This window comes from Podarcis cretensis (assembly GCF_951804945.1).
Source record: "Podarcis cretensis genome assembly, chromosome: 15".
Taxonomy (NCBI): domain Eukaryota; kingdom Metazoa; phylum Chordata; class Lepidosauria; order Squamata; family Lacertidae; genus Podarcis; species Podarcis cretensis.
In genome coordinates, this window is record NC_137185.1 from 415597 (window position 1) to 437910 (window position 22314).

Consider the following 22314-nt stretch of genomic DNA (forward strand, 5'->3'; position numbering starts at 1 on the left):
ATGTGAGCCGCTTTGAGACTCCTGAAGGGGAGTGAAAGGCAGGATATCAAATCCAAACTCTTCTTCTTCTTCTTCTTTGGCTTCCAGTAGCTGGGATTCAGAAGCATCGCTGCCTCCAGCTGTGAAGTCACAGCAGAGCCATTCTGGCTAGGAGCCATCAAAAGCCCTTTTCATTCATCAATTTGTCCCATCCTCTTTTAAAGCCATTCGAGATGTTGGCTGTCACTGCCTCCTGGGCGAGCAAGGTCCATGCAGCAGTGGTTAAAGGGCCAGACTAGTACAGTGGTACCTCAGGTTACATACTGTCAGGGGCTCAGGAGCAGAGGCACAGGGAAGAGAGGAGATGGAGAGCGAAGGGGAAGAATCCGAGGGGAGTGTAGGAGAAGAGGACAGTGGACCGAGGGATTCCATGAGCCTCTCCAGCGAATCAGAAGATTCACAGAAGGGGGCGCCTGTGGCCAGGGGTAGGGGGTTCCCAAGGGGAACGCCCCAGGAGCAAGGGGGCAGCAGGGACTCCCAGAGCAGTAGTTGGAAATCAGGACCAGCTTCCCCACCAGAGCAGAGTGGGGGGGAAGAGTCCCAAGGATCGGGGCCAGTGCATTCCCCACCAGGGAGAGAAGATAAGGCAGGGCTGACCACACCTCCATCGGAAAGTCAGACAACGGAGGGGAGGTCAGATCCGGCCAGTATCCCGGAAGAGGGAAGCAGTGACAGAAGTAGTGTAACGGTCAGGAGGAAGGTCACTGGGTTGGCGCGAGAGGCAAGTTCAAATGTACAGGAGCGCGGGACAGCAGAGAATGAGGATTGGGAACCGGGTCCTAAAGCCCGCCGGAGGCAGGGGGAGGAGTTAAGCGACTCAGCGTCAGAAGTGTCCAGAAAGGGGGATGCCCCAGCGGGCAGGAGGACCCAGAGGAGGAGAAAGCAGCGGAAAAGGTGGAGCAGGGCTAGGATCTTAAACTGGTGTCAGAGGGGAGGAGATTCAGACGGGACTTCGCCGGTCTAGGGTTTAAGACGTAGAGCTGCGCGCTCCGGCTTTGAAATGGAAACTGAACCTCAATAAAGACTTTTGTACATAACGACAGCCTCGCGTTGGTCCTCTGTGAGCTGGGACCTAGGGGCAGCTCTGACACATACGCTTCAGGTTACAGATTCCGGTAACCCAGAAATAGTACCTCGGGTTAAGAACTTTGCTTCAGGATAAGAACAGAAATTGTGCTCTGGCGGTGCAGCGGCAGCAGGAGGCCCCATTAGCTAAAGTGGTGCTTCAGGTTAAGAAGAGTTTCAGGTTAAGAACGGACCTCCGAAATGAATTACCGTATTTTTCGCTCCATAAGACACACTTTTTTCTTCCTAAAAAGTAAGGGGAAATGTCTGTGCGTCTTATAGAGCGAATGCGTGGTCCCTGGAGCCAAATTGCCCAGCGGCAAAAAACAGATCATGCTTTTCTTTTTGAAAGAGGGAAGTGGGTGTTGAAACAAAGCCGCTAATGGGCAAGCGATCGGGGAGGGAGATAAGGGATGCTAGAGATAAAGGAGGCTGCCTGGGAGGGGGCCGCAATGGTGCAAAAAAGTGGTTACAAAGCACGGATCCACATGGATCCTCAGGCTTTTTGCATTGGGTCACCCCAAATTCACCATCAGATCACATGTCTGTGGCCACAGCATGAACCACAAAAATCATACATCCACTGTTTTGTTCAGAATATTTTTTTTCTTGTTTTCATCCTCTAGGTGCATCTTATGGAGCGAAAAATATGGTTAGTACTTAACCTGAGGTACCACTGTACCTGAGAGATAGACCAGGGTTCAAATCCCCACTCGGCCATGTGACTTCCGCTGGATGACAGAGGGCCAGTCACAGCCTCTTGCTTTCTCAGCATAATTAAATTTGTTTCCCCTCCCCTTTCCCCCCTATTATGCATAACCATCAGTGCCGGATTTACATATAAGCTAAACAAGCTATAGCTTTGGGCTCCACTCTCTTGGGCCCCCCAAAAAAATTTAAAGGAAAAAAAACCTGGATGTTCATTTCCAAAATATAAGATAAAAAACAAATGAAATAAAACCTACATACAGTAACAGTGTTTTGTGTTGTGTAGGCTCCTGTGATGTAAGTAATGGGCCCCGCCTGCTCACCTGCTCCCTAAAATATCCCTGGTTTGCTCATTTCTATATATAGGGTGCCTATATTCTGCATGGGCTGGTTGCATGGCAACAACATGTGCAAATGGCTTTAGATCCCTATTAGGTCCACTAATTATCATATAGCATATATTCAACACAAAAAACAGCGACAATTTGTGGTTGACAAAGGACAGCTGGACATATAAAGGGCCCCATTACCTCCAGTAGCTTAGGGCCTCATCAAACCTAAATCCAGCCCTGATAACCATAGATAAGACCTAGTGCCAGAGCTTGCTTTTTTCCTCTTCCCTCCGGACGCTCTTTCCTTCTGTGCTGCGTCTCTAAAACTTGAGCTCGGCGACTCTGTTATCACTGATATTTGTGAGGTACTATGGATTATTATTTTTTGGCCTGGAGTGAGATAAAAGCACTTTAAATAGACTCAGTGTATGTGTGTGACTGTGTGTGATCCACAGATCCCCTTAAACGCATGAGAACAACCACAATACAGTTTTGGCCCACACTTTCTTTATTGCACAAAAGAGCTGTTGTGTTTTTCCCGGGGGCCTGGAAGCCCCGACCTCCTTGGAAGATGGGAGGCACCAACGGGGCACAGTGCCCACGATGCCCAGCGGCTGGTGGGGGTCACAAGGAGGTTGGGGGGGTGTCTTGGCTCTGCCTGCCCGCTGCTGGTGGCTCACACAGAACTACTCGGCAGCAACCTGTAAAAAGGACCAGCGGCAGAAAGACACGCCCAGACACGCCGGCGCTCTGCATCTGATGAAACGATCCTGCATCGCAGGGGTTGGACTAAATGACCTTTGGGGGACCCTCCCTCCTCCACAATTCCATGACCTCAGGAGGGAGCAGACTCTCCTTCTCTGGAGGCTTTTAAACAGAAGTTGGACGGGCGCCTGCCAGGGATTCTTGAGAAGTGATTCCTACATTGCAGGGGCTGGACTTGATGGCCTCTGGGTGTCCCCCTTCCAACTTTAGGATCCTGTGGTGTGTTGCCCAGGGAAGATGGTGCTGGGTGGAGATCTGGGAGGGGGCCATTTCTTTCCTGCCCCACAACGCTGGGTCTGTGAGGTGAGGTGCCCCACTGCTAAGCTCCACACGGGTGCTACAACTGGGGCAGAAGAAATCCCAGCGAGGGAGGGAGGGGAGCCCCGTCCACAGCCGCTGCCGGCTTGGGAAGGCTGCGTTTGCGCCTCCACGGCCCTCCAAGCGAGCCGGCCCCTCAGCGGAGCGTAGGAGTTGCCGCTCGAGGATCCGAAGCGCGTTTGCGAGAGAGTCGCTTCCCCGGGCTCAGCATTGACCTGCGGTGCCGTTTGCCCAACTTGGGAAATTGTGGAGGTCAAAGATGGGGAAGCCCCAGGTGTTGATGGCCAGGGTGATGGTCAAGACCCCCAGTAAGTTCAGCATGCAGCCGGCTTTGACCTGAGGACACAAAGGGAGGAGATCAGGATGCCAGAAGAGGCCGTAGAGCGAGCCAGACAGAATCCAGGTCAGTTCTGCCTGCACTGACTGGCAGCAGCTCATCAGGGTTTCAGGTAAGGGGCCTTCTGCATGCCAAGCAGGGGCTCTATCCCTCTTGCCCCAAGAAAGAGCAGCCATCCTAGATGTGCCTTGAGATATCACTGTACTTCCTCCACCTTCCTCTTCGCAGGAGGATGGGGGGGGGGCCAAGCTGGAATGAGTTGGCTCCGCCTCTCATTGGCCTTAGCTCCACCCACTGCTGGCCTCTGCCGGCCTCCCCACCAGTCCAAATAGGCAACCGGGCGCCACTGCAGGAGGGGCCATTAGAGGGTGCTGGAGTCGACAACCACCCATCTCTTTCTGCCACCCCCTGCCCAGGGAAGCTCCTGCATGAGCAGAGCCCGAGGTGATGGCACTGGCTTTGCGGGGGCTGGACTAGATGACCCCAGAGGGTCCCTTCCAACCCTACACGGCCTAGGACCCTCGTACCTACGGGACCGCCTCTCCTGGTATGCCCCGCGGAGGACCTTAAGGTCCATAAATAGCAACACCCTCGAGGTCCCAGGCCCTAAGGAAGTCAGATTAGCCTCAATCAGAGCCAGGGCCTTTTCAACCCTGGCCCCGGCCTGGTGGGATGCTCTGTCTCATGAGACCAGGGCCCTGCAAAATCTGATTTCTTTCCGCAGGGCCTGTAGGACAGAGTTGTTCCGCCTGGCCTTTGGCTTGGAATCAACTTGATCCTCTTCCCCTTTCTCCTTCTGTGATGGAACTCCTATTTGGGGACTTCCCTGGCTTTTTTTCTGGCCATGTAGGACCAGTCTGGATAGTTAGCTTTGGTGAAGACTTGACGTTTTTATCCCCCCAAAAGTTTTTGATTTGAGTTTCCACTGAAATGAGGCTGCATTTTAATGTTTTAATGTTTGAATGTTGTCTTTTAATCTTGTTTTTAAGTTGTATTTCAATCAATTTGTTTTATATCTGGTGTTAGCTGCCCTGAGCCCGGTCTTGGCTGGGGAGGGCGGAGTATAAATAATTTATTATTATTATTATTACTATTACTATTACTATTACAACGGCGTGACCCTCACTCACCATGTCTATGACGTGCAGCTGCCCGTAGGAGAAGACGATGGCGTTGGGAGGGGTGGCCACCGGGAGCATGAAGGCCAGCGAGGCGGAGAGGGTGCAAGGCAGCATCACGTAGAGGGGGTTGAGGCAGATGGCCTGGGCCTGGGGGCAACAAAAGGCAGGAGGAGATGGGGGGCATGTCTGGCTGGATCAGGCCAAAGGGGGCCCAAGAAGCCCACAAGCAGCAGGAACGCTCCAGCTGTCATTCCCCATTGTCTGAGATTCCGAGGTAGACTGTCCCTGGGCATGGAGGTTCTGCTATCACAAGAGACTTCCATAAGAAGAGCTGGATGAGGCCCTAAAGGACCTGTCTAGTCCAGCCTTCTGTCCTTACAGGGGCCAAGCAGATGCCCCAATGGGAAACCCACAAGCAGGATCCGAGCAATTCTTCCCTCTTGTGGTCTCTAGCCACTGGCATTCAGAAGCATTGTGGCCTCCAGCACAGCCCCTGTGGCCACCCATAGTCCTCTCCTCCTCTGTGAATGTCTCCATCTCTCTTTGCAACCCCTCCAAGTGGGATGGAGTTTCGTAGGTTAACCCCTTTTTGCTGTGCGAACGAGCCCTTCCTTTTTGCCACGCTTACCATGGAAGCCAGGATGGGCAGGAAGAGCGTGGTGGTGGCCACGTTGCTGGTGCACTCGGTGAAGACGGCAACCAGCAGGCAGAGCACAAAGGCAATGGCTGGGTGAGGGATGCTCTCCAGGGGGGTCAGCTTGCTCCCCAGCCATTTGGACAGGCCAGACGCCTGGAAGGAAAAAGGACAAGGGGGGGTGTCATTGATGGAGGACCAGACAGAGGGGCACAGACTCTGGCTTCTCACACAAGCGTGGCTCCCCGACTCCGCTTCAGCTGAGATTCCTGTATGGGCAGGATTAGACCCTGGAGGACTAGACCCAGTAGTGATGTATGGAAGTGAGAGCTGGACCATCAAGAAGGCTGATTGCCGAAGAATGGATGCTTTTGAATTCTGGTGCTGGAGGAGTCCCAAGGACTGCAAGAAGATCAAACCTCTCCATTCTGAAGGAAATCAGCCCTGAGTGCTCACTGGAAGGACAGATCCTGAAGCTGAGGCTCCAAGACTTTGGCCACCTCATGAGAAGAGAAGACTCTCTGGAAAAGACCCTGATGTTGGGAAAGATGGAGGGCACAAGGAGAAGGGGACGACAGAGGACGAGATGGTTGGACAGTGTTCTCGAAGCTACCAGCATGAGTTTGACCAAACTGCGGGAGGCAGTGGAAGAAAGGAGGGCCTGGCGTGCTCTGGTCCATGGGGTCACGAAGAGGTGGACACGACTAAACAACTAAACAACAACAAGACCCTGGAAGTCCCTTCCAACTCTCCTGTTCTATGATTTTTATTTCTTATTCTTATTTCTTAACCACCCATCACGATAAGGTTCTGCGGTGTCTTGCAGCAATTAAAAAACCCCGCAGCATTAAAAAGACTTCAGAGCAACCTGCAGCCCCAAGTATAGGGTGGGCTCCTAAAATAATATTGTTGCAGCTGAGCTTCCCAGGGGATAATAGAGCAGCCAAGTCATTCATCCCTTGAATGCCAGTTCAGCACGGCTTGGGCGCCCCCTAGTGCTTTGGCTGAGTCATTGCTGATGTTGATCTGAGTCAGGTCACTCACCCATCTCGGTGGGACCTCGTGGGAAAGTGAGAGGCGGTGGCGGTGTAGTGGTTAGAGCATCAGACTAGGAACCAGTGAGAGATCAGGGTTCATATCCCCCACTTGGATATAAAGCTCACTGAGTCCCTCTTCCGCTCAGCCTTACCTACCTCACTGGGTATTGTGGAGATTAAATGACGGGGGAGGAGGGAAAACCATCATCATCATCAGTGCTTTTTTTCTTAAAAAATGCTTAGGGGTACTCTCATTTTGACTCAAGAAAATCACCATTTTATAGTTCAAATCGGGAAAAATAAATACAGTGGTACATTGGTTTGCAACCGTTTTGGATTACAACCGTTTTGGATTACAACCACATCAAACCCTGAAGTGCGTGTCCCTTTTTTATTATTGCAACCCTTTTTATTATTATTACAACAGTTTTTTTGGGGAGGCCCTATTGGCGAAAGTGCGCCTTGGGTTACAACCTGTTTTGGTTTACGACCAGACCTCCGGAACAGATTATGGTTGTAAACCAAGGTATCACTGTACAATAAACGGACAAAAGTACAAAGGTTCACAACATGTTTAGGGGTATGCGTACCCCTGCGTCTCCCCAGAAAAAAGCAACAACAACAGATCCTGAAGCTGAGGCTCCAATACTCTGGCCACTTCATGAGTAGAGAAGACTCCCTGGAAAAGACCCTGATGCTGGGAAAGATGGAGGGCACAAGGAGAAGGGGACGACAGAGGACAAGATGGTTGGACAGTGTTCTCGAAGCTACCAGCATGAGTTTGACCAAACTGCGGGAGGCAGTGGAAGACAGGAGGGCCTGGCGTGCTTTGGTCCAGGGGGTCACGAAGAGGCGGACACGACTAAACGACTCAACAACAACAACAATAACAATAGCAGCAGCCCAAGGGGGATCACCTCACTGCCTTTGGCCAAGGCAAAGCCTCCTCCCAAGAGGATGACGATGTTCCAGGGCATCTTCTGATTAACGGTTGGCCAGTCCAGGAGGGCCGGGGTCACCCGGATCTGCCCTGCAATGCAAAGGGTCTGTGAGCCCCTGGGGCTGGACTAGATGGCCTTTGGGGGTCCCTCCCACCTCTGCAATTCTGTGAAGCACTTGCAGGTTAGGGGGCAGCATGGGGGCAGCATTGCTCACCTCCTGGTGGGGTTCGGCTCCGGAAGCCGCATCTGGGCACCTCCGAGGGGATGAGGAATAGCAGCATTGAAATGAAGATGACGACCGTGGCATCGGTGACGTAGCTGCGGGGGAAAGGATGGACATCGCAGGCGAGGATCAGAAGACGAGTCTGGCTGAGGCCGAATCGGGCCAGAGGGAGCCCATCTAGCCCAGCCCTCTACTCTCACAGCGGTCAAATGCCCCATAGAACCTGGGGGACCAGATAGACTGCCTCTGGAGCTGGAGGTTCTATCAAAAGGGCCCCCTCTAGCCCAGTTTTCTGCTCTCACTGTAGCCAACCAGGTGTCCCCAAGGGAAATCCACAAGCAGGCAGGACATTTCTAGGCCAGGAAGGAGCAGGGAAGGTGTGCCCCTCTCTCACCTCTTCCCGTCCCAGGTGAAGGCGGCACTCGCCCATCCCGGCATGAAGCCCGGCTCCCGGGTGAACCAGAGCAGCACCAGGATGATGAAGAGGACCAGGACGGTGATTTCAGAGAACTTCATGGGCCCCAGCGCCTGGTGCTGGTTCTTGATGATGCGGTAGGCCATCTGAGAGCCTGCCTTCTCCGAATCATTGGTGCCGCACCCAAAGTTCTTCCGGAAGCTGGAAAGGAAGAGAGAAATAAGATGGGGGGAGGTTGTGGTTCCCCTGGGGGACAAAACCCATTTAAGAGGGGCCATTCCCTGCTTGTGGGTCCAGCTCCATCCCTAGAGACTCGGGGAGCCTCCGCGGCCAGAAGTGCCTTTGACCAAGCGCAGCGCCGGCCACAAAAAAAATTGCCACAGTCATTGGATTGCTGCAATGAGCTCCATGTAGGACTCTCCTCGGGCTCGATCCGGAAGCTGCAATTACTGCTGGATGCTGCAGCATAATTGCTGATGACAGTGAGATTTGAGATCTGCACAGGCTGCTCATCATGGACCAACTTCATGGTGTTCCTATTTCGGTGCAAACCCTTTTCACAACTTGGGGCCAGTTGACCTGCCAGTTGACCTGAACCCGTGTACACCCGTTTGGCCGCTTCGATCTGCGTTGTGATTCGGGCCACATAATTCCTTGTTCCGCATTTGAAATAAATTGCCCTTTTAATGGGGCTGCACTTTGGAACTCCCTGCCTATTGATATCCAGCAGACGTCTTCACTGTACATTTTGGGTTCCTGTTCAAGACAATTTCATTCAGAAGCCTGTCCAGATGCTTAGAAATCTGATGCAAGTTTTAATCTGCTTTTAGTCTATTGTTACTTTCACTTATTGAAAGTTTTAGGTTAATCTTGAGGTTTTCTTTTGCTATCAAGCAGAGTATAAATTTTATGAGGGCATAGATAGATAGATAGATAGATAGATAGATAGATAGATAGATGATAGATAGATAGATGATAGAGATAGATATAGATGATAGATAGATTAGATAGATGATAGATAGATAGATAGATGATAGATATAGATAGATAGATAGATAGATAGATAGATAGATAGATAGATGATAGATAGATGATAGAGATAGATATAGATGATAGATAGATTAGATAGATGATAGATGATAGAGATTGATAGATGATAGTTAGATAGATATAGATGATAAATAGATAGATTATAGAGATGATGATAGATATAGATGATAGATGATAGATAGATAGATAATGATAGATAGATAGATATAGATAGATAGATATAGATAGATAGATGATAGATAGAGATATAGATAGATGATAGATAGAGATATGGATAGATGATAGAGAGAGAGAGATGATAGATTAGATAGATAGATAGATAGATAGATAGATAGATATAGATAGAGATAGATAGATAGATAGATAGAGATAGATAGAGATAGATAGAGATAGATGATAGATTAGATAGATGATAGATTAGATAGATAGATAGGAGGGCACAAGGAGAAGGGGACGACAGAGGACGAGATGGTTGGATAGTGTCTTCGAAGCTACAAACATGAGTCTGACCAAACTGCGGGAGGCAGTGGAAGACAGGAGGGCCTGGCGTGCTCTGGTCCATGGGGTCACGAAGAGTCGGACACGACTAAACGACTAAACAACAACAACAACAAGATTAGATAGATAGATAGATGATAGATATAGATAGATGATAGATAGATGATAGATAGATAGATAGATAGATAGATAGATAGATAGATAGATAGATGATAGATAGATGATATAGATAGATAGATGAGAGATAGATATAGATAGATGATAGAGAGAGAGAGAGAGATGATAGATAGATAGCCATGATCTGGTGTATGGCTGGCAGAGCTTAATGTCTCTCCAACACTGAGTATCGCAAAATGCCTTGTGACCAGTCCCTAAAAGAAGACCTAGGCAGCTGGGCAGAGTGGGTGTCACTGGGCCAAACATATGAACCTCAGCAGCTACCTTAGACCCACTCAGACTCTTTGCGCACTTAGCCTTGCATTGTCTGCTCTGGCTGGCAGCAGCTCTTTGGGGGCCTCAGACTCACCCCCTACCCCAACCCGATTTAGGATCACAGGAAATTGCCTTACACCAGCCTCACTGAAAAAGTCCGTACCTGAGGGACAGAGCCCCTGTACTGCATGCAGAAGGCTCAACCCCCAACGTCATCTCTGCTTAGGGCCGGGAGAGACTCCCTAGCCTGAAACCCTGGCAAGCCATGGCTGGCAGTCAGTGCAGGCAGCTCTGAGGTCAATGGGCCCATGGTCTGACTCTGCATAAGGCATAAGGACTAGAACTTTGCCTTCTTTTTTACATGCTGGTCTTGGGTGGAGAGACAGGAGTGACCCTCTTCCATGTGGGTCTCTCCTGTGTTGCCGGAATTTATGTATACGTTGGGGGGGGTTGCCCTCCAGCAGATATCATGCACATGCAGCCCACTACCAAAATCAACGCAATCGCTTTTGTGACTTTTGTGATTTGTCCCCACAAAACACTTCATCACAGTTCCTTCCTATCTATTCAAAGGGCCTTTGCGGCACGATACCAAATGTAAGAATTCACTGATAAATGTATCTATGTACTGGCTCACTGGGAAAATTTCATAAATTCACATAGACATGTGAGCTCAGCTACTCAGCAGCCCCTCTGCCTCAGTGATAATCCCTGGCATCCTGATACCAGAGTGCCAGACAGGTAGCCAATCCAGAAATACCAAACCCAGATGAAGACAAAAGGGTGGGATGAACTCGGCTGGGAAACAGGGAAATGTAAAGATCTCTTTTGTTCTACTTGATGGGTGTTTGGTGGGGGGCAAGGGGAACCATGGGGCAGGGTCCAGGATGCTCAGATTACTGCCACCAGACCTCCACTTTTATGATGTAACCATGGTGTAGTTTTTTTTTGGGGGGGGGGGTGTAACATGGGGATTAGCAGCTAATAAAAGTTTTGTTCAGGGCTTCGATCTTGTTCCCCCTATTGGCAGGTGGGAGTCCTGTCGCGACAGTCTTCAATCAAGACCAAGCCTACTGGCTGCTGTTTTGCTCTGGTATTCCTGGCTGGTGTCCTTGTTTTTTGTCCAAGGGAGCCCTCAGATTTCTCCATTAACACCTGCACGAGTCTCCCACCCACATTCCCACCGCATTATCACCTGTGGGTTTTGACTTACTCCACGCCCAGGAACAGCAGCAGCAGCCAGACCCAGGAGAGGATCAGAAGGACCACCATGGTGGGGAAGGCGAAGCTGAACCACGAGGCAAAGTTGATCACGTTGCCGTTGTCGGGGAAGAGGCTGGCGAGGAGAAAGGGGAGCCCTGAAATGTGAGCGGCTTGGTTGGCTTGAAGGTGGGTCTGCAATGCATGTCGTTAACCCCGTGCATTTTAATTATTGCACACTTTCCCCCTCCCCACAGTGGGTGCATTTTGTTCGGTTGCTGAATCGCGCTGCAAAATATGGAGAAATAATAGCACAGTCGATTTGGAAGGGATCCCATAGGTGATCTCACCCAATCCCTGCGACACAGGAATCGCAGTTATTAAGATTGCCCGCTGCTTTGATACTTCATGATACTTCTACAACTTGGGGGGGGGGGTTTGTAGAAAACAATTCTATACATGGAAAGAATCGCAGCTAAACATTCCCTGACAGGCTATTATCCAACCTCTCTTTAACCAAACCAATACAACCATGTGAAGAAGAACGAGAAGCTGAAATGGACAGATTCTCATCCATCACTGGTTCTGAGTCAGGGACTCTTCCTTCTCCTTATGAGTGTAGCTCAAGCAGAGAACAAATGGGGGTCATAGAATCGGAAGGATCCCCCTCACCACAAGAGGTGCTGGTCTTGACCTTTAAAGCCCTTTGTGGCTTAGGGCCCTCGTATCTGCAGGACCGCCTCTCCTGGTCTGCCCACAGAGGACCTTAAGGTCCATGAACAACCATTGTTTAGAGGTCCCGGGCCCTAAGGAAGCCAACTACCCTCCCCCAGGGCCAGGGCCAGAGCCTGACTCGGTACTCACTCGTCCATCTGCCCCTTCATCACCAGGTTGGGCGTGGTCCCCGTCAGGGTGGCGATTCCCCCAATGCTGGCCGCATAACACACCGCAAGGCTCATTCCTTTGCACAAGGTCAGGTGCTTCTTCTCCAGCTGCTGCTGCTCGTGGGACACTTTCTCCTTCTCCACAGTCACGACGTGTCCGTTCACTGCGGGAGGCGAGAGAGGGGTTGGTGAGGGGGAGGAAGGTTGGCCCAAGCAAGGTTGGGTGAGAGGCAGCGGTAGCCTAGTGGTTGGAGCACTGGGTGAGGACCTTGTTTCTTCATTTACCGGTAACCCTTTTACATCATTTTGTATGATTTGTGGTATTTTATGTGTTGAGATTTTGTGCTATTTTTATCGATGATAGATGAGTAATTTTTTATTGTAATTGGTAAGTGTAAACGGTGCAATTATTACTTACTGGTGTTTAATTTTAGTGTTTACTGTGGGATTCTAATGCATATTGCTTTATTTGGTATAAGTTGTTTATTTTAAAGTTATTGTGACTTTTTATATAGGATCTGATAGTTACTCCTAATGTTTGATTTTTATTTTGTGTGTGTGTGTGTGTGTGTGTGTGTGTGTTGGAAGCCACCCAGAGTGGCTGGAGCAACCCAGCCAGACGGGCAGGGTATATAATAATAATAATAATAATAATAATAATAATAATAATAATAATAAATTATTTATTTATTCATTCATTCATTCATTCATTCATTCATTCATTCATTCATTCATTCATACCCCGCCCATCCGGCAGGGTTTCCCCAGCCACTCTGGGCATCTCCCAACAGAATATTAAAATACAGTGGTACCTCGGGTTAAGTACTTAATTCGTTCCAGAGGTCCGTACTTAACCTGAAACTGTTCTTAACCTGAAGCACCACTTTAGCTAATGGGGCCTCCTGCTGCTGCTGCGCCGCCGGAGCACGATTTCTGTTCTCATCCTGAAGCAAAGTTCTTAACCTGAAGCACTATTTCTGGGTTAGTGGAGTCTGTAACCTGAAGCGTATGTAACCTGAGGTACCACTGTACAATAGTCTGTTAAACATTAAAAGCTTCCCAAAACAGCAATGCTTCCGGATGCGAATTGCTGGAAACCACAGGAGAGGAGGGGGCTCTTGGGCTCAGATTCTGCTTGGGGGCTTCTCTTTTGGTTGGTCCCTGTGAGAAGAGGAGGCTGGACTAGACAGGCCCCCTATGGCCCAATCCAGCTCTTCTTACAGAGCTCCATTGCAATAGCAGAGCCTCCATCCCCAGGAACAGTCTACCTCTGAATACCAGACAATGGGAAGCGACAACTGGAGAGCGCCGGATGCCGGCCTAGATGTTCCCCCTTTGGCCTGATCCTTCTCCGGGGCTCTTCTGACGTCCTTCCGGTGGCTTCAGGGGAAGGAGGGCTGAGTGACGGTCCTGAACCCGAACCTACCTTGCTGGTGGACGGTCTCCTGCAGCTCAAAGCCTCCGTTGATGGTCCCCTTCTTGGCCACGGCCTCCTTGGCCTGCAGCCGCTCCAGCTCAGATCTGTGAAGCTGCTCCAGGACGGCCTGGGCGATGGGGACCATCATGGCGGTGGTGGCCGTGTTGCTGATCCACATGGAGAGCAAGGCGGTGACGCCCATGAAGCCCAGCAGGAGCCTGTGGGGTAGGAATTTTGAGGTCTCAGATAGATGTTAAACGTTCATAAGTGTACCAACCAAGCACGTACATAGATCAGCACAGGAAGACCCACCTGGAACCATTTTTGATTCCCAAACTGACCAAATGTTTTCTCTGCAAGGTCAAAGTGGAAAAGCCTCCCCATTGTCTTTTCCCTCACAAATCCTGTCTTAAGGGTATGTCTGTGTTTGAATAGTGTGTGAGCCTGTGACCTGGCCCAGGAACGAAGTATTTATCATTACAAAAGACTGGCCAGGCTCCCCAGGGTATCCAATCAAGTGACCATTAACAGGTGGTCTGCCAGACAGGAGATAAACAACGCACTCAGATTTCTGTTGTAGACCACCCTTTCTGTGATGTATCTGGGGGGGTGGTCTTGAGGTACACCCCTTTCTGTGATGTAGGTATGATGTATGGAGGGGTGGTCTTAAGCTCCAGGGCGGGCAATTTAAAATGTCTTTATAAGGCCTTGCATGCGATTTTTCTGGGTCTTCCTCCTTTCCTGCAGGTGAGGGGAGCACCCTGTTGCAACAGATCAATAAAGATCGGGCTCACTAGCTGCTTTGCTTCTCAATATTCTCTGCTTGGCCTCTGTTATTTTCTCCTACCAATAGGGAACGTACGTAAGGACTCTATATGGGCTCTTGGATACCCCATAAGGGGAAAGGGCAATTTTTGTTTACAACACCTGCCATGGATGGAGACCCTGCCTGAGATGGGGTGGGCAGAAGGCTGGCACTCAGCTCCTCTCGCCACCAGAGCAGGGCGGCTCAGCCCTACTTGGGGAAGCTGGACGGTGGAGGCCAAGGGGCCGCCTGCCATGGCCCTTAAGTGTCGGGCTTTGGAGAAATGGCTCCCTCCCCAGCTTTGGTCGTGCATCAGCAGAACAAAGCCATTAGAGTCTGATGCAGGAATTTATGTATAGGTTGGGGGGGGGGCTGCCCCTCCAGCAGATATCACGCACATGCAGCCCACTACCAAAACCAGCCTTTGTGACTTTTGTGATTTGTCCCCACAAAATACTTCATCACAGTTCCTTCCTTTCTGTTCAAAGGGCCTTTGCTGCACGATACCAATTGTAAGAATTCACTGATAAATGTATCTATGTACTGGCTCACTGGGAAAACTTCAGAAATTCATATAGACATGTGAGCTCAGCTACTCAGCAGCCCCTCTGCCTGAGTGATAATCCCTGGATAATTGCTGATTCCCGGACTGTCCGCAGGCCGCATTTAGAAGGCAATTGGGCCGCATCCGGCCCCCAGGCCCTAGTTTTCCTACCCATGCTCTAAATCTATGCTGCTCCACTGTTCCTGGGCAGCTTCAGGATCCTGGTCAGGAGCAAAAAGAGGGGGAGTTTCCCACCATTCCTCATTAGAGCTGTAATCCTCAGTCTGGTCTCTGACATTAAGAATAAAGCAGGGTGCCCGTCCTCATGGCTCTGAATTAAGAGCCAGTTTAAAGAGAACTTGGGAACTTGGCCCAGCCAGCTCAGTGTTGTCTGCACTGGCTGGCAGCAAACTCTCCAAGGGGCTTTTCTACCTGGGGAGGATGGGGGTTGACCCTGGACCTTCTGCATGCAAAGCAGCTGCTCTGCCACCGAGCTATGGAGCAGAGGGAGCTGGCTTATGCCGAGTCAGCCCAACTAGCTTGGGATTTCCTGCACTGACTGGCAGCAGCTCTCCAGGGTTTTGGACTGGGAGGCCGCAGATGCTACTAGGGATCAAACCAGGGGGGCCTTCTGCATTCAAAGCAGATGCTCTCCTGCTGAGCCACAGCTCTCCTCATACAAGAAAGGTAAAATTCCATTCCCTGTGGATCTGAACTCAGGGTTGATTTAAATAGGAAGGAAACTGCCTTATGCTGAGTCAGGCATGACGCTTCTTGCACTGAGTGGCAGCAGCTCTTCAAGGACTTAGAGGCAGGGGCGATTTCTCCCGGCCTGAGATGGTGACGCCACTAGAGATTGAACCATGCAAAGCAGGTGGGGTGCCCTGACTCTGGGCCACCTCCAGAGCCTGCCCCCCCTTCCTCATTCCCTCTCTCCAGGCAGCATGACTCACAGGCCTGGCCGGACCCCGATGAGCAGCAGGACGCGGAGGGCGATGCGCTTGTGCAGGTTCCAGTGCTCCACCGCGATGGCCACCAGCAGCCCCCCGATGAAGAGCATGTTGGTGTCCTTCAGGTACTCCATGCACACCTGTGGGGAAGGAGGGGGGTGTTAAATATATCAGTTTAATCAAGCCTATGTTTGAATGCATTGTATTTAACATGCTCTGCAGAGAGCTTTGCATCAGGCAGGAGGTTACACTCTAGGTAAATGCGGCAAGGAGAGGCTCGGTGAGCATGCTGAGTGGTGGCGTCACAGCAAGAGATGGAACCACCAGCAGCAGCGGCAGTGTTGAACAAGGAAGTTGTTTAGGAGCTCCCTCTGAGCTCGGAGAGAGGATAGATCCTGGACTGAATTAAAGAAGACTGACCCCATTGCTAGTTTGTTTAGAGCAATGTGTTACTTTGCGTAACTAGTTTAAGACTGTTTTGCAGTAAAACTTTTTGGAACTTTTTCTTGTGGTGGAGAGCACTCATTTCTACTCTGCACAAGGTCCAGATCAGGGATTCAATTTGCAGTGGGGGGGGGCATTGACAGCCAGGAGAGGCTATAAGCCATGGGTAGGCAAACTAAGGCCTGGGGGCCGGGGCCGGCCCAATCGCCTTCTACATCCAGCCCGCACACAGTCTGGGAATCAGTGTGTTTTTACATGAGTAGAATGTGTCTTTTTATTTAAAATGCATCTCTGGGTTATTTGTGGGGCATAGGAATTCATTCATTCCCCTCCGCAAAAAAATATAGTCCCCCCCCACCAAGGTCTGAAGAACAGTGGGCCAGCCCCCCTGCTATAAGCCTCTCTCTTGCCCTTTTAGCGCTGAGCCAGAGTTTCCAGGCCACTTACTGATTAATAAAAATACTGAAATTTATATGCCACTTGATAATGAAGAAAACCAAACTAATCTCAAAATGGTTTCCAAAAAACAATAAGACAATAATATTACCCATAAGAAGAAGTAACAACAATAATTTAACACTTTCAAAAAGTGAAAAAACAGAAAACTAAAAACAGCTTAAAAGTCACACCAGCTTTCTAAACTGAAGGTCTGATTTCGGGGGGAAGTTCAAAGAATTTGATATTATAGTGGATATGAATGTGTCATTTAAATTTGTAAAAGAAAATTTTTCTAAAAAATTAATTAAAAAAAAATAAAAAAAATAAAGAGGAACAGAGGAAGCTGCCTTTACGCTTAATCACCGCAGTGGTCCATCTAGCTCAGTATTGTCCACTCAGACCGGCAGCAGCTCTCCAGGGTTGCTGGGAAGAGGTCTTCCCAGCCCCTCTGGAGACACTAGGGATTGTGCGTTATGCATGCAAAGCAGTTGTCCTGCCACAGAGCTACAGCTATTCTGAAAACAAATTAAGATTCTAGTCCTCTTGAAGGCCTAATTACAATGAAGCTGACTGAGTCAGAACATTGGTTCACCTTGGCTCAGTTTTGTGTCCACTGACTGGCAGGGGTTTTAGGCAGATGTCCCTCCCAGTCTCAGCTGGGGACACCATTAGGGCTTGAACCCGGGCCCTCTGCATGCCAAGCAGACGCTCTCCCACTACGCTGCAGCCCCTGAGAGGTTATTGAGGGCCATGCTTTGTTCTCCCCTGGCTGGGACTGATGGGTGCAAACAGAGGGCGCCAGGTCATGTCAGCCCTGCATGGCTGGCCAGTTGCAAAACCGAGAGCCTCTTTGGTCCGGCCGTCTCCTTACCGTGGTGGAGTCCATGATGCCCATGAGCGGGAAGAGGATGACGGGCAGCAGAGCGGTGACGGCCAGCGGCAGGGCCTCTGTGCACCAGAAGAGCGCCATCAGGATGATGGTGTAGCCACATTGCGCTTCCTGCAAGGGAGAGGCAGAAGAAATGAGAAGGGCCATTTTGCATGAGCTCATTGCTGGAGGGGTTTGCAATAAACTCAGTAAAAAGGTAAAGGTAAAGGGACCCCTGACTGTTAGGTCCAGTCGTGGCCGACTCTGGGGTTGCGGCGCTCATCTCGCTTTATTGGCCGAGGGAGCCGGCGTACAGCTTACGGGTCATGTGGCCAGCAGGACTAAGCCGCTTCTGGCAAACCAGAGCAGTGCACGGAAACGCCGTTTACCTTCCTGCCGGAGCGGTACCTATTTATCTACTTGCACTTTGTGCTTTCGAATAGCTAGGTTGGCAGGAGCAGGGACCGAGCAACGGGAGCTCACCCCATCGCGGGGATTCGAACCGCCGAGCTTGTGATCGGCAAGTCCTAGGCTCTGTGGTTTAACCCACAGCGCCACCAGCGTCCCTAATAAACTCAGTACATGCCATCTATAGGGGGCGGGGATGTAAGCTGCTTCAAGATTCTCAGAATTTAATCTTGACAGAAATGAGAAATGTTACCAAAGGAACCAAGGTCCAAAATTAATGTTACTGGATATTTTGGGGGCACATTGTCAAAAGCAGTGCTTTTTTTTTCTAAAAAAAAGAAAAATGTTTAGCATTTTCCTACTCATATTGAGGATTTAGAAGAGGCAGAGGAACCAGAGACCAAATTGCAAACATGCGCTGGATTATGGAGAAAGCTAGAGAGTTCCAGAAAGACATTTACTTCTGCTTCATTGACTATGCAAAAGCCTTTGACTGTGTAGACCATGGCAAACTATGGCAAGTTCTTAAAGAAATGGGAGTGCCTGATCACCTCATCTATCTCCTGAGAAATCTCTATGTGGGACAAGAAGCTACAGTTAGAACTGGATATGGAACAACTGACTGGTTCAAAATTGGGAAAGGAGTACGACAAGGCTGCATTTTGTCTCCCTGCTTATTTAACTTATATGCAGAATTCATCATGCGAAAGGCTGGGCTGGATGAATCCCTAGCCGGAATTAAGATTGCCGGAAGAAATATCAACAACCTCAGATATGCAGATGACACAACCTTGATGGCAGAAAGTGAGGAGGAATTAAAGAACCTTTTATTGAGGGTGAAAGAGGAGAGTGCAAAATATGGTCTGAAGCTCAACATCAAAAAAACGAAGATCATGGCTACTGGTCCCATCACCTCCTGGCAAATAGAAGGAGAAGAAATGGAGGCAGTGAGAGATTTTACTTTCTTGGGCTCCATGATCACTGCAGATGGTGACAGCAGCCACGAAATTAAAAGACGCCTGCTTCTTGGGAGAAGGGCAATGACAGGCCTAGACAGCATCTTGAGAAGTAGAGACATCACCTTGCCAACAAAGGTCCGTATAGTTAAAGCTATGGTTTTCCCAGTAGTGATGTATGGAAGTGAGAGCTGGACCATAAAGAAGGCTGATCGCCGAAGAATTGATGCTTTTGAATTATGGTGCTGGAGGAGACTCTTGAGAGTCCCATGGACTGCAAGAAGATCAAACCTCTCCATTCTGAAGGAAATCAGCCCTGAGTGCTCACTGGAAGGACAGATTGTGAAGCTGAGGCTCCAGTACTTTGGCCACCTCATGAGAAGAGAAGACTCCCTGGAGAAGACCCTGATGTTGGGAAAGATGGAGGGCACAAGGAGAAGGGGGCGACAGAGGATGAGATGGCTGGATAGTGTTTTCGAGGTTACCAGCATGAGTCTGACCAAGCTGCGGGGGGCAGTGGAGGACAGGAGTGCCTGGCGTTCTCTGGTCCATGGGGTCACGAAGAGTCGGACACGACTAAACGACTAAACAACAACACTCATATTGAAATTCTGGCCCTCAATGAGGCCAAACTTAGATTCACAAAATGTTTAGCAGTATGCATACCCCTGTGTACCCCCCAGGAAAAAAAGCACCAGTCAAAAGAATTGGTCTCATATATGATCTGGGCAGCACAAATCGTCATCGCAACTCAATGGAAAACAGCCCAAAATATTACACTGACCATTTGATAGCACTCACTTGGGAATATTGTTGTTCTTATTTCCACCGCTACAATTCTATGACTATTTATTATGATTTATCTGAATTTATATACCACCCTTTAGCCAAAGATTGTCCAGACAGAGGTCATTATATAAGGCGACCCGGGCAGTTTCTTTGCCAAAGCCAGGCTGAAACCCCAAATGAAATCGATCTAGAAAATCAATTTCCGCCAACAGCACCTGGATCTGGTCATTACAAAACGATAATGGAGAAAATCACACAAAGATTGCAATTTCGGTGAGGACATTTCTTTGTGACATGCACAGTGGGACCATCTTTTTCAAGATAACTGTTGGCACAAGCCTGGCAAATCTGGAACTTGACTCGATAATCAGATAACACCGATATTCTTCACTTGGACTTTGTTATTCTAACCCGCATGCAACTGTGCTCATTCTATGTGCCTGTTTTATCGTTTTGTTTTTCATCCTTTACTTTTCACCTGTTGACATAACCGTTCTCTCTGTTTTATATACAATATAAAATGATTTTTTTAAAAAAAAAAAAAAAATATTTACCAAAAAAAGTGGGGAGGGGAAGGGAGTTTTGCAAAGGGTCCATGTCTGTATCAGTGTCTGGGAGAGAAGAAGAAGCAGGAGATTTTGCAAAGTAAGACACTTTGCAGAGCCAGGATGGCATAGTGGTTAGAGTGTTGGCCTAGGGCCTGGGAGATCAGGGTTCAAATTCCCACTCAGCCGCGAAGCTCTCGCTGGGTGTGACCAATGCACACTCTATTTAAGACTTCCCCCAAAGGAACCTGGGAACTATAGTTTACCTCTCACAGAGCTACCATTCCCAGTACCTTTGGGGGTGAAAGTTCCCAGGATTCTTGTGGGAGGAGTTGAATACGAATACAAGTGCTTAAAATGTGTAGAGTTGGGCTCTATATATCTATATAAGGGCAGGCACACCTTTGTTCTGGGTCCTCCTCCTTTCCTGTGTGTGAAGGGAGCACCCTGTTGCAACAGATCAATAAAGATCAGGCTTACGAGCTGCTTTGCTTCTCAATATTCTCTGGCTGGCTTCTTATTTTCTCCGACCAATGGAGAACCTACAAAGGACTCTATAAGGGCTCTTGTGTCCCCCATAAGGGAATAAGGGCAGATTTTTGTTTATTACACTTTCTTTCTTTCTTTCTTTCTTGGGCGCCACATTCACAACAACCCTGCAAGGTAGAGTGAGTCCCCTTATTGGCAAATGAGAGGGTGTGGCTTTCCTGAGGATGTCATGCTCTGCTTGAAGGGGGGGTGGCAGAGAGAAGAAAGTTGCCAGCTCTCTCCGTTTTCAGCTGTGCCTCAGATTCCACTCCCCCCCCCCCCGAAAGGCTTGACTGCATAATTTGTTTTTAAGGTTTGTAGCTGGAGATTGTGTCAACAATGCAGAGCATGAGCGAGAAAACTCTTGCCTCAAGGTCCACTTTCCTTCCCAGGGAATTTTCCGGGGGCCGCATGCCCGGTGTGGGTAGGGCTGCAGAAAAGCACAGGTAAAGCAATGGATGGCCCGACTCGGTCCTGCATTCCTTGCCCTCATTCAAGCCACGGAAAAGTCCAAGGTCTCTATACATACTATTGCAGGAATTTATGTACAGGTTGGGGGGGTTGCCCTCCAGCAGATATCATGCACATGCAGCCCACTACCAAAACCAGCACAATCACTTTTGTGACTTTTGTGATTTGTCTCCACAAAACACTTCATTGCAGTTTCTTCCTATCTATTCAAAGAGCCTTTGCGGCATGATACCAAATGTAAGAATTCACTGATAAATGTATCTGTGTACTGGCTCACTGGGAAAACTTCATAAATTCATATAGATAGGTGAGCTCAGCTACTCAGCAGCCCCTCTACCTGAGTGATAATCCCTGGCATCCTGATACCTGAGTGCCAGACAGGTAGCCATTCCAGAAATACCAAACCCAGATGAAGACAAAAGGGTGGGATGAACTTGGCTGGGAAACAACGATAAGGTTAAGATTAATAAGGTCTTTAAGAACCATATTGTCAGGAAAGCAGTTTTTAAAGTCTGGACAAAATACAAAGACTTATTGGAAAATAAAACTCCGAGGTGGCTTTCACCTCTGGAAGCTAAGGCCCGAAAAAGACTCAATATGGAGGCCAACTGGCCAAAATATTGGGAAATATTAGAAAAAGATGGAGACAATTGGAAATTGCAGAGTTTGGAGAAAATGAAGGATAAAGTGCGAGACTGGTTACATTACGCTCAGATTAAAGAAGTTTTTAAAAATGACAAAAAGCTAGGGTTCCAGGTGGAGAAATCGAAGTTGGAAACAGAATTGTTAGAGCCAAAAACTAAGGTTTTATCAAGAATGTATAACTTGCTGCTGAAATGGAATACACAAGACGAAATGGTTAAATCGGTTATGATAAAGTGGGCTCAGGATATTGGGCATAATATTATGTTTGAGGACTGGGAAAGGTTGTGGACCACTGGGCTGAACTTCACTGCATGCAATGCTTTGAAGGAAAATGTAATGAAAATGATATATAGATGGTACATGACCCCAGTTAAACTTGCCAAAATATACCATTTGTCTGATAATAAATGTTGGAAATGTAAAGAACATGAAGGAACATTCTTTCACCTCTGGTGGACTTGCCCTAGAGTGAAGGCCTTCTGGGAAATGATTTATAATGAGTTGAAA

General features: G+C 49.0%; 1 protein-coding gene across 1 annotated transcript in view; it reads right to left on the reverse strand.

The window, feature by feature from the left end:
* Positions 1-2634: 2634 nt before the first annotated feature.
* The window catches only part of SLC13A2 (solute carrier family 13 member 2), a 29434-nt gene continuing 9754 nt past the window's right edge, over positions 2635-22314 (reverse strand). Inside the window, exons 2-12 of the mRNA XM_079955965.1 lie at positions 17469-17597; positions 15719-15855; positions 13426-13634; positions 11980-12163; positions 11129-11251; positions 7915-8136; positions 7512-7615; positions 7274-7386; positions 5314-5475; positions 4695-4832; positions 2635-3563 (exon numbers count right to left, since the gene is read on the reverse strand). Of these exons, the coding sequence (XP_079812091.1) occupies positions 3432-3563; positions 4695-4832; positions 5314-5475; positions 7274-7386; positions 7512-7615; positions 7915-8136; positions 11129-11251; positions 11980-12163; positions 13426-13634; positions 15719-15855; positions 17469-17597 (1653 nt within the window). The 3' untranslated portion in view covers positions 2635-3431. The remainder of the gene's footprint in view (positions 3564-4694; positions 4833-5313; positions 5476-7273; positions 7387-7511; positions 7616-7914; positions 8137-11128; positions 11252-11979; positions 12164-13425; positions 13635-15718; positions 15856-17468; positions 17598-22314) is intronic.